The sequence below is a fragment of the Struthio camelus genome, chromosome 8 (genome assembly GCF_040807025.1).
Source record: "Struthio camelus isolate bStrCam1 chromosome 8, bStrCam1.hap1, whole genome shotgun sequence".
NCBI classification, from domain to species: domain Eukaryota; kingdom Metazoa; phylum Chordata; class Aves; order Struthioniformes; family Struthionidae; genus Struthio; species Struthio camelus.
The window spans coordinates 30917378-30929600 of record NC_090949.1 but is presented as its reverse complement, the minus strand read 5'-3'; the positions used below and the strand labels follow the sequence as shown (position 1 = coordinate 30929600).

At 35.4% G+C, this 12223-nt stretch overlaps 1 protein-coding gene across 2 annotated transcripts in view; it reads left to right on the top strand.

Moving 5' to 3' along the window:
- The window catches only part of FAF1 (Fas associated factor 1), a 183780-nt gene that overhangs the window by 49623 nt on the left and 121934 nt on the right, over positions 1-12223 (top strand). For both annotated transcript variants that reach the window (XM_068953099.1, XM_068953098.1), the window contains exon 7: positions 7830-7935. In XM_068953099.1, the coding sequence (XP_068809200.1) occupies positions 7830-7935 (106 nt within the window). The remainder of the gene's footprint in view (positions 1-7829; positions 7936-12223) is intronic.

The following is a 12223-nucleotide window of genomic DNA, read 5'->3' as shown; positions in this document are numbered from 1 at the left end:
TTCCGTATCTTCTTGTATTATATTGGTTCATTTAACATAAAGCTATTATAATAATTGTAATGTATATGTACATCACAATAATAAATACTGTGTATGTATGTTACAAAAACAAATAATAATGTAATAAAACATGTAGTAACCATTACCAACATATCAACATTTTCTTTCTGAAATGTTTGTAACATTATATTATCATATCTTCTTGGACTTTTTAAATGTAGGTAGGTAGGTGGGGTAATTAATTTCCTTTGATTGAGTAGGGTATCTTTTATTACTGATTTAAATACTCAAAAACTAACAATGAGTGAATGAGTGTTCATATGTCAGTGAATATTGCAAAGTTTTGAAAGTGAAATAATATTTTCTCAAAAACGGAATCCTTACTGTCACATGTTAATATTAGATTCCTTTACTTTGATTACTATGGCTTGTTTTCTCTCCTGTCCTTCCTGTTCTCAAAGGCAGAGCTCTGTGTTCCTACCAGTAAAACATTAATATTATTACTTAACCGCTAGGGGGTGCGCAGTAATTGAGTCTAAGAGAGTAGTTGTATCCCTAAAAAGTCAAGCAAGCAGGAAGGATTGAATTTTTGAATTGATTAAATTGCATAATCATTAGACTAGATTGCCTTCAAGTTATCTGAAGAGGGAATTGTTTTTTCTACTATTGTAGTTGGATAGTATAGTACTCTACAAATGCAGTTGTATTACCCATGCAAGAAATTCTTTTGACAATCAATAGAAATAAATAGCATTTCTTAATGACTACAGATACTCCCGATATTACTAAAAGTAACTTCTACATGTATGTTCTGTAGAGGAAATGAAAATTCGGGTTTGAACTGAAAAAAATTGAAGCATTAGGAGAAGAAACTAGTGGAAATGGAACCGGGGGGGTGGGAGGTGGAGCGACGCTGAGCTGCCCAGTGAATTGTGTGTGCACTGTTTGTGTTAGCAGGAGCTGTAGTTGTGCGTGAGGACAAAAAGAACAGTGGAAACGCTGTGGAAAAACACTGTAGATGCTAGCTGATTATTATTATGTCTTTGTAAATTATTTTTCAATTTCAGAATTTTCTACCAAGGTGTCACTGGATTTTGTAATTTGAATGTTTTCAGTTCTGGAAAGAAATTGGGGTCTGAAGAGCGTGCTTTTTATTTCATCTGAATAAATCATATAACAACAACAGCAAAGAAAAACTGTTTGAAAAGAGTTCTTAGGCTTTTTTGGTGGTTGAAGAGTTTAAAAGAACTTTGTACTTCCTAGTAAAATCAAAGTGGTTGTTGCCATTACTTTACAGTTTATACTTGTTTCATAGTGGAAATTAGTTCTGGATATTTTTAACATACATCTGGTAGCTTTGGGATAGCAAAAGATGATTAATTAGTGGCTACTTAAACAAGGATAATTTGAAGGCGAGATCATCTCCCTGAAGTCATAAATTCTAGATGAAAGGGGAGGCTTGCCTCCAATTAAAGCATCAATGCAGATCAAAACACATCTAATTGAAGCAATGTACCAAACCCGGTTACACTGTTTACTGCCTACTGTTAGGTCAGTTATTACTCAGATTAGTTTGTTACCCACAGTTTTTAAAAGCATGATGCTAACATCCATTATTAATGGATGTTAGAGAACTTTGCCTCTTACTTTGAGTTCATCTGTTGTTTTCTTCAAATACCTTCTGTTTTCAGCTAAATAGTCATGATCTGAATATCTCCAGAATGTGATATTTGAAAAGCTTGAAATTTCAGTACGTGATATTTTATGTATGTGCCCTTCTTAAAAGGAGCGATCTGATCACAGCTCTATAAACTCCAGCTTTGTTGCTGTTCTTGACACAGAGGGAGAACCAGGGTCTGAAGCATCGTTTCCCACCTCATTGGTATCTAGGCATTGAAGTTTGTGACAGACTGGATAGGCTTAACCCAGAACTGATCTAAGCTAGCATTGAAATGTTATAGCAAAGTGATCCTGCAGTTTGAACAAGCAAAACTCTGCTAGGATATCTTCATTCGTCAGTGGCATACCTAAAGCTTTTATAGGTAATAGAAACCCAGTGGCTTTCTACCACGCATGCTAATACATTGAGGTGTAAAGATTAAATTTAAATGTCAGTTTTGCTTGCCGGCTTGCATATTTTGCTTCCACAGTTGTAGCTGGCAAAGCCATACTTACCCATCCTCGACCTCTAGAACAGTGACAATGTGTTTTGTGAGCTGTGGCTGAAAGGAAGCCTGATCCTGAGTGAATTCCTGCTTCAGCCTGAGAGCTGAGATAGCTCAGCTCTTTCCGCCTGTACTTCCAGGGATCTCACCCTCCTCGGACACATGCCGCTTCCAGTTCCTCCCATGCGTTTTCTAGTACTTACCTCATTTTTCCCTGCATGTGCAGGCAGTATGCCCTGCCTCTGTTCTCCAGCTGATGAGACAGGTTATACTGAAGGGCAGGAGGTGTCATACGCTGTAGGTAGTACTGTGATCACTGGCCACAGGTTGGCTGCATGGAATATAAAAATGTTAGACTTGTATTGCAGCTTCTTACTAAGATGGGTACTAATTTGGGTCTCTTTCCTCTACCCAGCTGTTGATTTTTCACTCAGTTTTTGGGACCTTTATAACTGTCAGATTTCCTTGAAACTAGTGAGTATGTTCAAAGTTACTGGATGGGACGGGTGGGTGGAGAAAAACATAATTTTTTTTTTTGGAAAGCAGCCTTAAAAGGGAAGAGGACAAAGAATGTCCATCAGTTAGTTGTCCAAGGAGAGAAATCCCTTGCACCTGCTTTGCCAGATTAGATTCCTTTCCACTTCTCTATCGTGGCCTTTGCTGCCTCGGGTGCTTCTTGAAAGCCAGCAATACCCTGCACAGGGAGAGGCTTGGGAGCGCGATAGAAGGGAGCATGAGAAGGGTAGGCGTGCAAGTCTGGCCACATGCTTAGGTCATCCTGACATTCTTCCCTTTCCATCTTGCATGTTCTGGGAAATGTTTTTAATCAGTGTTTTTTTTTTCCTTTGGTTGTCACTTTAATAGATATCGTGGGGCTTTTATATATATTTTTCTAAATAGCTGAAAATCTGAGATACTTTATTATACCTGGTGTATCATTGGACAGTTAAAAGCTATCTGACTGTGTGCATATCTTGGAGATTATTACAGATAATATATTCTGAGCAATTGTAATTTAAGAAATGTAATAATCTGTATGGATAGGAATAAAAAAAAATCTTTCAAGAAATGGCCCCGTCTTTTGCTGAGTGTGTGTCTTTTAGATTGTTGCAGAGGAGTGGTGACTGTGACATGGTGTCTCGGTGTATGTTATCAACTGTAGCGGAGTGTTAATTAAGAACGATGTAACCTGCAACTCCAATTATTAGTAGTGTCTGTTTAGCTGGACAGGAGCAGTGCCTTGCTTTAGTTACTTTGAAAACCTCAATGAGAATGGTAAGATTAATGTTTTATTTTCACATCTGCTCATGAGACAGTTTAAAAATCCTGAAGTTTAAAATGCAATAGAAGGTAAACAAAAGGGCTTCTGCTCATTTACATGTTAGCCAGATTTGCTAACTGATTGCTGTTTGAACCTAATCTACCATCTCCTGCTGCATTAGCTACAACAAACATTACATTTACATACTGACTTCTTATTTTGTTTTAATGTAAATAATCTGTAATTACAGTAAATTTGGACTTCTGTTGACATGAGCTTGTATAAATCTGTAAGTTTAAAATGGAAATGTTAATTACTTTGTGTCATACCTATTTATATAAAATCCTGAGATTTTTGGGAAAATCTCCTTGTCACTGAAGAAGATCTTGCATAATGAGAAATAATGAATTTGTTTCATAAAAACTCACAGAACTGAAATAAAAAAGAGGACTTGCTGATCATTGATTAAGGGTATACTTTTGGTTTCATAGTTAAAAATATCTCTAAAATTTCAAAGAATAATGCTATAAAAAACTACATCAAAAGTCAAAGCATTAAGGCAGTACTTAATATATTAACAATAGATTGGTTATATCTATTGTTAAGTGTTACAGAACAGTGGAAAACTAGTAGAACTGGAAGCTTAAAATATAATATAAATATTAATATCATTGTGCTTTAGCCTTGCATAAACTGATTGGACAGTTGCTAACCTGTTGAGATGAACATTATTTGCAGTTACATGCTTTTTGGCTAAATTTGGTTCTACTGTAAATTTATTAGAATTGTACTATACTGAAATATTGAGACATACGGAGTAGCTAGTGAATAAAATCTTTCAGGACTCTTAATCGAGCATTTGATACTTGGAATTTAGAGAAGAACGTTCTTGTATCTTTTGTTGTCTAAAATTTGAGTTTTAAAGGACGTTTTTGTTTGCATTTTGTGGAGTTTCAGCCCCTGTTGAATCCAGGTTCATCCGTGAGGTTTTTATGCGTTGCGGTAACGCTGATAACCAAAGCTATATGTGATCCATATGAAATAGAAAACTGATCTGAATCTCTCTTGCTAGAAGTGGTCAATGTGGTAACTGTGCTCAGATCTGTTCTCTTTTGTCTGTGCTCAGACTTGCTTCTTTCTGATTGCCTCTCTCTGAGGCAGAGTTGTTCCTAAAAATATCACTGAGTTCCCATGTCTCCTATGCTGAATAGTGAATGTGTAATCATTCAGCTGAGGCGGGGGAAAAGTAATGGCAATGGACAACCTATCTGTACATGCTTTTGAAAGCTAGGATTTGCAGTAGGGAGGACATGGTGCTGACAAGAGTTGCCCACTTTAATTCTATTTCTAGAATTTGCCCCTCTGCCCCCATAATTAATCCTTAGATAAATTAAATTCTGTTAGCGCTGATGGCAAAAAATCTTTCTCGACTTCCCTCCCCCCACCCCTTATGCATACATTTTATTTGGAAGATTTACAGTCCACTAATAACAGTTGCTGGAAGATGAAACTGCTCAAACGCAGGAGCTAAAATTTTAGCAATGTGCTTTATGTTCAAAGTCAGGCTCTCACCACTGTTATGTGCACCTAAAAAAATAAAGAAGTTTCAGCTTATTGTCAATGAGATTAGAAATCTCCTTTAAATATCTCTGTTTTGTGCGTTTGATAGCTTTAATGATTGCAAATACGATTATAAGGCAAGGCAGGTTTTTGGAGGCAGAGTTTTGTTGGCACAAAGACTTTGGGGTAATCCAAATCCTTAGCTGCTGGAGGAAATGAATTTGGGAATTGGTGGGCCTTACTGGTTGTCCAGCTGCGTGTTAAAATCAACCCCATCCCGCAGAGGAGCGTTGGTACGCCTAGGAAGTTATCGGCATATACTGCCCATCACATGCACTAACAGCTCCTCTTCCCCTTGGCTTTCCAGGGAATGTTACATGTCCTGTGGCTCTCAGGCCATAGAAAGTTTTGGTATGGCAGCTCAAAGGATTGGGTCAGTTGATCATTGTATTTGTGTGTAAATTTTATTCTACACATATTCGTCATTATCTTTCTGAGGAAAAGATGAATAATCAGTCATATACTTTAATAGCCAGCACTTTCAAAAAGGTGTTTCAAGGTGTTTTTTTTTTTTTTTTTTAGCCTAATTTTTAGCCAAGTCTTTGTTTGTATTTGGCTCTGAATATATAGTGAGAGCTTGCTTGTTCTCAGAGAAGGGAATATTTTGCGCTGCATCTCCATTTAAATTCCCTCCTTGTTTAATTTCAGATTTTCATAATCAATTGCACCTATTTCTTTTAGCTGCAACATCCCTGCAACCTCGCTGTTGCTTCTATTTTCTGAGACGTTTTCCCTGTGAACTATGAGACATCTGGTTGTCTCATATAAGAAGCAATTTTTGTGGTCTGAAATATTGTAGTCTTTAGTGTTACTCAGGTTTTCAGGACTGGATCCATCATCTTTTGCAAAGCAGTAGTGTTGGTAGTAGATTTTTTTTTTTAAATCCATTGCGTTGTAGAAATACGTAAATGATTGATCATTCCAAAAAGAGATGGTACTAAAGCTCCACTACTTGGAAAAAAAGTATAATATGATCATAGCAAATCATGTGACCTAGTGGACTTGATCCTCTTGAGGACAAAAAGATTACACGTATAACACAGGTTTTTACTTTAAAATTTCAATATTATCCTATTTTTGGTAATGAAGATGGAAAAGAAAGTGTTTGAATATTTAAAATCAAGATTTTACAGTCTAACTGCAACAACTGCGTTTCAGTATGAAAAGTAAAATACATACTTGAAAAATATACTTGATTTTTCTGGACTATTTCTTGTCTTTAGAGGGGCTGTTAATTATTTTAAAAATTTTCCAGCTTATTATTAGAATTTGTGACAAGTGCAGCTAGCTTCACATTAAGAGGTACAACTGAAATAAGTCATCTATGTAGTGTCTGTCATGTATTTGAACATTCTTAGCATTAACAATGAATAAACTTTGTCTTCCATATTACAAAAATGTAAAACACAAGAAAAATAGCACTTTGATTTTGTTTTGTAGTATGTGGTTATTATATTTAAGATGTCACAGAATCCATATTATGTTGCTGAGTGAAGATATTTTTATAAGGTAATTTTTCTTGAAGTGTTAAAGTAAATCGTGCATCTCTTGCTGAAGCATCCAATGAGTATTGCGTGGGTTCCTTACTATCTGAGTAGCAAAACTGCAGACCAGTAATTCCAGCAGAAGAAAAACTAACATATCCAGACTCAAATAGTCTAGCAGTCTTTCTTGTCTTCTTGTGTATTAAGATACAGCAGTGTTCATCTGCATAGTAGGTCCAAACAGAATTTGTCCTTTATTGCTTGAAGAAACAGAGTATTGAGGTGAAGCAGTAGATTGCAACAGTGAAGATCTGAAGAAAAAAAGTTTATCATTCTTGTATGAGTGTGTTATTAAAAAAGAAAGAAAAAAACCCGATATAATTCCAAATACCCTTAAACAGGTCAAGTTTACATAAATTTTAGAAATGTAGCAAGCTGTGTTATAATATTGTTGCAGTTTTGTAGCCTATATATAAGGTTGTACACAGCTGTAATTAGCCCTGATTGTAATACAAGTCCTGTCTTTTCTTTTGAAAAGTAGATAATTGCATAATTTTGTGTCTAATTAAGTAAGCAGGATGCTTTTCTAATGTCTAGATCTTCTGTTACCAGGAAAATCACAAAAGACAAGTTTTATGTGGCAACATGAATATATAGTTGACCTGTTCAATCTGTATCTGAAGATTTTTTTTTTCCTCAATTGAAATCATTAAAGATACTTTAATGTCTATTAAGAAAAAATTGAGCAGAACATATTTCTCTAAATGCTCAATACCCACACGAGAAACTTTGTAGTTAGTTTCCCAGTTCTAATTAGCTGAATTTGTGCTTTGAATGAAGCTAAGCGGAAGAATTTCCGTTTGATTTTTTCTTCAGGTGCCCTAGAGAAGTAAGAGCATGCTTTGCTTTGTTCTGCTTACTATCAGTTTTTAATGTGCATTGTAGCTTGATATTTTGTCTGGTCATCAATATGCTTACAAGCCTGGTGTTAATGGCATTGTGAGTGCTAAATATACCTGATGTTTGTGATGATAATGTGACTCTCTCGATTTTGAAAATACTTAACATTAGAAGAGCTTTAAAGGCTGCAGTCACCTTATTAAGGAAGCAGTTCAAGAATGGCCTTCAGTCATTCTCAGTGTGCTTTCTTGCATTTAAGAGTGAAAAGAGAGATGATAATGTTGTGCCTGGACTTGTCCATGTAGGGTTTAGGGTACCCTGGGGTTTTTGCATCTAGCTGTAAAACAAGCTACAACATGCTTATCCCTGATTTTCTTGTTTTTCTTTCAACCATTTCAGGGCCCTGCAGGAGTCATTAAATCAAAACTTCATGCTGATCGTCACCCATCGAGAAGTCCAGCGGGAGTACAACCTCAACTTCTCAGGAAGCAGTACCATTCAGGAGGTGAGTTCCGTTTCACAGCTGAAGAATAAATGTTGCTCATTATAGCTAACGGCAACTTGGTTAAAGAGGGCTTACATGATTTTGTTGGGAACTATTTTATTGCTCAGTTTTTGGTTTAATCAACTCGGATCATCAAGGTTGCTATAAATTGATTAAAGGACATGACCTAAAAAAGGTTCACTATTAAATCATACAGAAAAGATGTTTCTTTTTGCATTGCGATTGCAAAATACATAAACAGTGTTCACTGAGTTATTGAAGAGTGATAAGGAAAGGCAGTTATTCAGATCCATTTTATTTTTTAGCCCCTTGAAGCTCCCACTGCCTTGCTCTCTTCTAAGCAGCTCCATCTCCCTTTTGTAAGCACCTCTACTGTTATTGGTGGCTCTCGCAGCGCTGTAATCTGTAGCGGTTTGGGAGCCACGGGATTTCTTTGTATGCCGGTGTCCGTGCGGTTCTGTGGAGTGGCCAGCAAGGGGTGGTGTTGTAGAGAACTTTGTCACGATTAAGTCCTGGAGGAATAAACGTCCCTGGTATGAATCTGGATCCTCTGAATTTAGAACAAGCACTCCTTGTGTGTGTGTTTTTTTTTAAACTCCTTTCTAAACAAAAACAAAATATTGTTGTCTAATGCTTCACAGTATGTCTAATGTTTCAAATGGTTATTTTCCGTACCACCCACCAAGCGGGGATATATGAAACCTGAAGAAACGTGACAAGCAATCTGAAATGTGAATCTTCAGAATTCACGTTAAAAAATATTAAGAATAAAGGCTTACTTTTCAGATTAAATGTATGCTTGCTATCGATGTGACACTTCTCTCAGTCAGTCTTTCAGGACTGAGAAGATCTTACTGAAATCTTTCCTGTGATATGGTGACATTGTAGGTAGGATTGTTTTAAGTTCCGTAATATTAGCTGTAGGAGCAATAGCTAACACAACAATGAAAACTGGCTATTTTCATTGTGAACCCTGTTATTCTTAAGATCTAGATTCTGATTTTGCTCTGTGCAAAAGGCTGGTTTTTATTTTGTGTTTTTTTTTAAACTTACTTTTCAATATAAATTTGCAAACATTGTTGGGCCAGTTTGTTTTTGGAGGGTCTCGGCTCTGACTTTTCAAATTATTCCTAATTTAAAAACCATACAAAAATAAATGATCATAATGATATTTTTTTCAATTTTTAAATTGTGAGATGCTAAAAGAAAAAAACATGCATATTGCTTCTTTTTACATATGCTATATCAATTACTTTTTTCCTGGTGGGTCTTAAAGGAACCAGAAGGTGGTACAGTGCTTGGGTATTTAGGCTGTCTTTACATGCATTGAAGTAATCTTATTTGTTGGTAGTTACAGATGATAGTCAACATGTCGCATACAAAGTCAATTTAATTTAAAAGTGAGTGAATAATTTTCCCCCTTAAACAACTGAAGAAAAAAACAAAAACAAAAAAACACCCCAAGCCCTGCCACCCCATAACCAAATCAACCTTGCATCAAATCTTTCTGTGCCTTTATCTCTTGTATCGAAGCGTTGCATCCAATACAGCGTGTAGAATTGAGACAGTTTCAGAAGCTAGAGTGGAAAAAACTCTGGACCTTCTTGCTGCAGTTGATGCTGAACAGGTGAATGTGTCTGTACAAAGTCACACTGAAATCACTGGGGACTTGGCTGAGGTAAAAGGGACGGTGAACATTTGTCTAATTATAGAAAACAAGCACTGTTTTGTATGTTAACTCCCTAATTGGTTTTTAATTTATTTTTTTTTCTTTTAGCATAGAGCGAGCATTGTAACAAACGATTGATGAATCTCGTTGCTTTGTGTGATTTGAAGGAATCAGTGATATTTTTCTTTCTTCGCTCTCCCTATCTCTTTCCTCTCCAGAGACTGTTAGAATTTTTATTCATTCTCTTGCTCACACTTGTACAAATTAATAGTTTACTTTCCTTCTGGTGTATTTTTGTAATAGTGGAAAAGCTTTATGCAAGTTGCAGTTGCCAACCACAAGAGGGCAGGAAGGACTATTCAATTATTACCTATAAATGCCATTCAGCATTTTCAAATTAGCTTCTGGTATATTAACAAAAAGGAGTATAATGGCTAAGTTATTGTTTGATTTACAGATAATTGGCATATTGCAGGGAGGAGACTTAATTTCACCCTTTTAAATTAAACAGGGAGATTTAAAAAGACATAAAATATTCATTAATGTTCAGTGATTATAAAGCAGCGGCATATATTTATTCTACCTTTATTACTGTTTCGATGGGAAAATACTGCAAATATTTCAGAAATCGAGTTGGCCATACTGACAAGTTGAAATGTTTAAGCAGTGTTAATGCAATCTACTCACACGTTATATCCTATGCAAAAAGATTCAAAATGACTACATCAATTATTAAAAGAAATATTTAAAATTCTATAAATGTTCCATTGCTTGCCACAGTTGAATGCAACTGTCTCTCCAGGGCCAGTTGTTTGGTTTGTTGTTATTATTAGTGCAGCAAGTTTTAAGGAATAAAAAATATTTATTTTACAAATGTTTCCAGCAACAACAACAACAACAAAAAAAACTTGCAGAACAGTCATAAATATTTTGCAACGGTTTAATGTGAAATCCAGTGAGCTATCTGCTGTGCTCTAATAAACTACTGTTGCTTCAGTTCTGTTTTCTTCTTTCTTTGTTTAGAACGTATGTTTCAAATGATATTTGGATGAACTATTACTTAAATCATGCTTTTTATGGAATACAGTCCAGCAGAAAATTAGCTAGCAGAAAAGCCTGAACCATAGTGCTCAGATCTGGTTCCACAAATTTTCCTGTATTAATTCCATGGTTGGATTTTGGATGGTGCACAAAAGTGCTTTTATCACGTGTTTTGTCCACATCTTCAACTACTTACTCATTAAGATTTAATTTTTCGGTTAAAAAAAAACAAAAAAACTTATCCTCAGTTATAGGTTGCAGACCTGAATCATTATAACGAATCTTCAGAAATAATATAAAAAACGAAAAACAAGTTCTCCAAAAATTCTGTAGTTTTTTTTTTTTTCTTGCAAGTTGGGTAGGGGAGTTGTTAACTTGGAAAGTTAACGATAACATGTTGGCCTAAATTGCAAATTAATCTGTGTCACGTTTTTCTGACATCTGTTTGTTCTTGTAAAATTGCAGTATTAAATTAATTCTGGGCAGATACTGTTCTGGGAAAAAATCATGATTACTTTTTTCCATGATCTGCATTTTAAACTGGAAATGAGTAGGTTTTGTGCCAGTTTGGAGACTGTAAATTAAAACATTTCCAATGTACTATATGGTTAAGTAAGGGCAGTTCTAACAAATTGAAGTGCTAATACTTATAAAATTATGAAGAGTTTTCAGTCTGAATGCTCGGTCTTTATTCTACTATGATAATTAGTAGAGGCTATCACTAGTTGAAAGTTGAGGTGAGAGAGCTTTTTTTAATTTTGATTTGAGAAGATATGTGCTGAAATTTGTAAGACATTGCCACTTTCAACATCATTTATTTTGTCTGTTATGATTTTGTTATATACTAGGAATGAATATTTTTTGTGAGTTGTGGTTACGTTACTTGAGAGACGAAGGGCAAGTTTTTTTTATTTTTTAAAATGTTTATTATTTTTCTTTTCAAAAGGGGAGTACTTAATATTTTCCTGAAAAGCAACTTTTTGTTCTCATTCTGGAGTAGGCACAGTTTAACTAATTTGTGAAAAACTTACTGAATTTGGAATTTGGAAAGCTCTCTTTTTATCCCAACAACATGCTTCACGCTTTTTGTTGTTCTAGTAAGTGCCATGGGGGAAAAAACATTCAGAAAATTTTAACAGACTAATTACCTCCATTAAAAACAAGGAGTTTGCATTTGTCTATTTTACTGACCGTGTAGTCTTTGAAGCCTTTTTTGTGATTCCTGTGTGCAGGATTACAGCAGTACCCAGTGTACACAAGCTGTGGCTATTAAAGGGAGGACAAGTGAAATATGCAGAAACCCCAGGCCCCTTGAAGATAGATATATATGGATACACATATATGTATATATATATATTTTTGTAATTATTGGAGATTCCAGTTGAGGATACTAGGTAAAGCATGCACCAGGTACTGTAATTCCTAGTAAAACATAAAATCTGTGCAAAGAAGATAGGTTCCTAAATACTGTCTACCTTTGCATAGCTGCATCTGCTCTTTAGTCCGTGCCTTTAGCCAATTAAAGTAAGTAGAGGCTAGCTTCTTAGCATCTCTGTCACCTGTGTTAAGTAGTATATT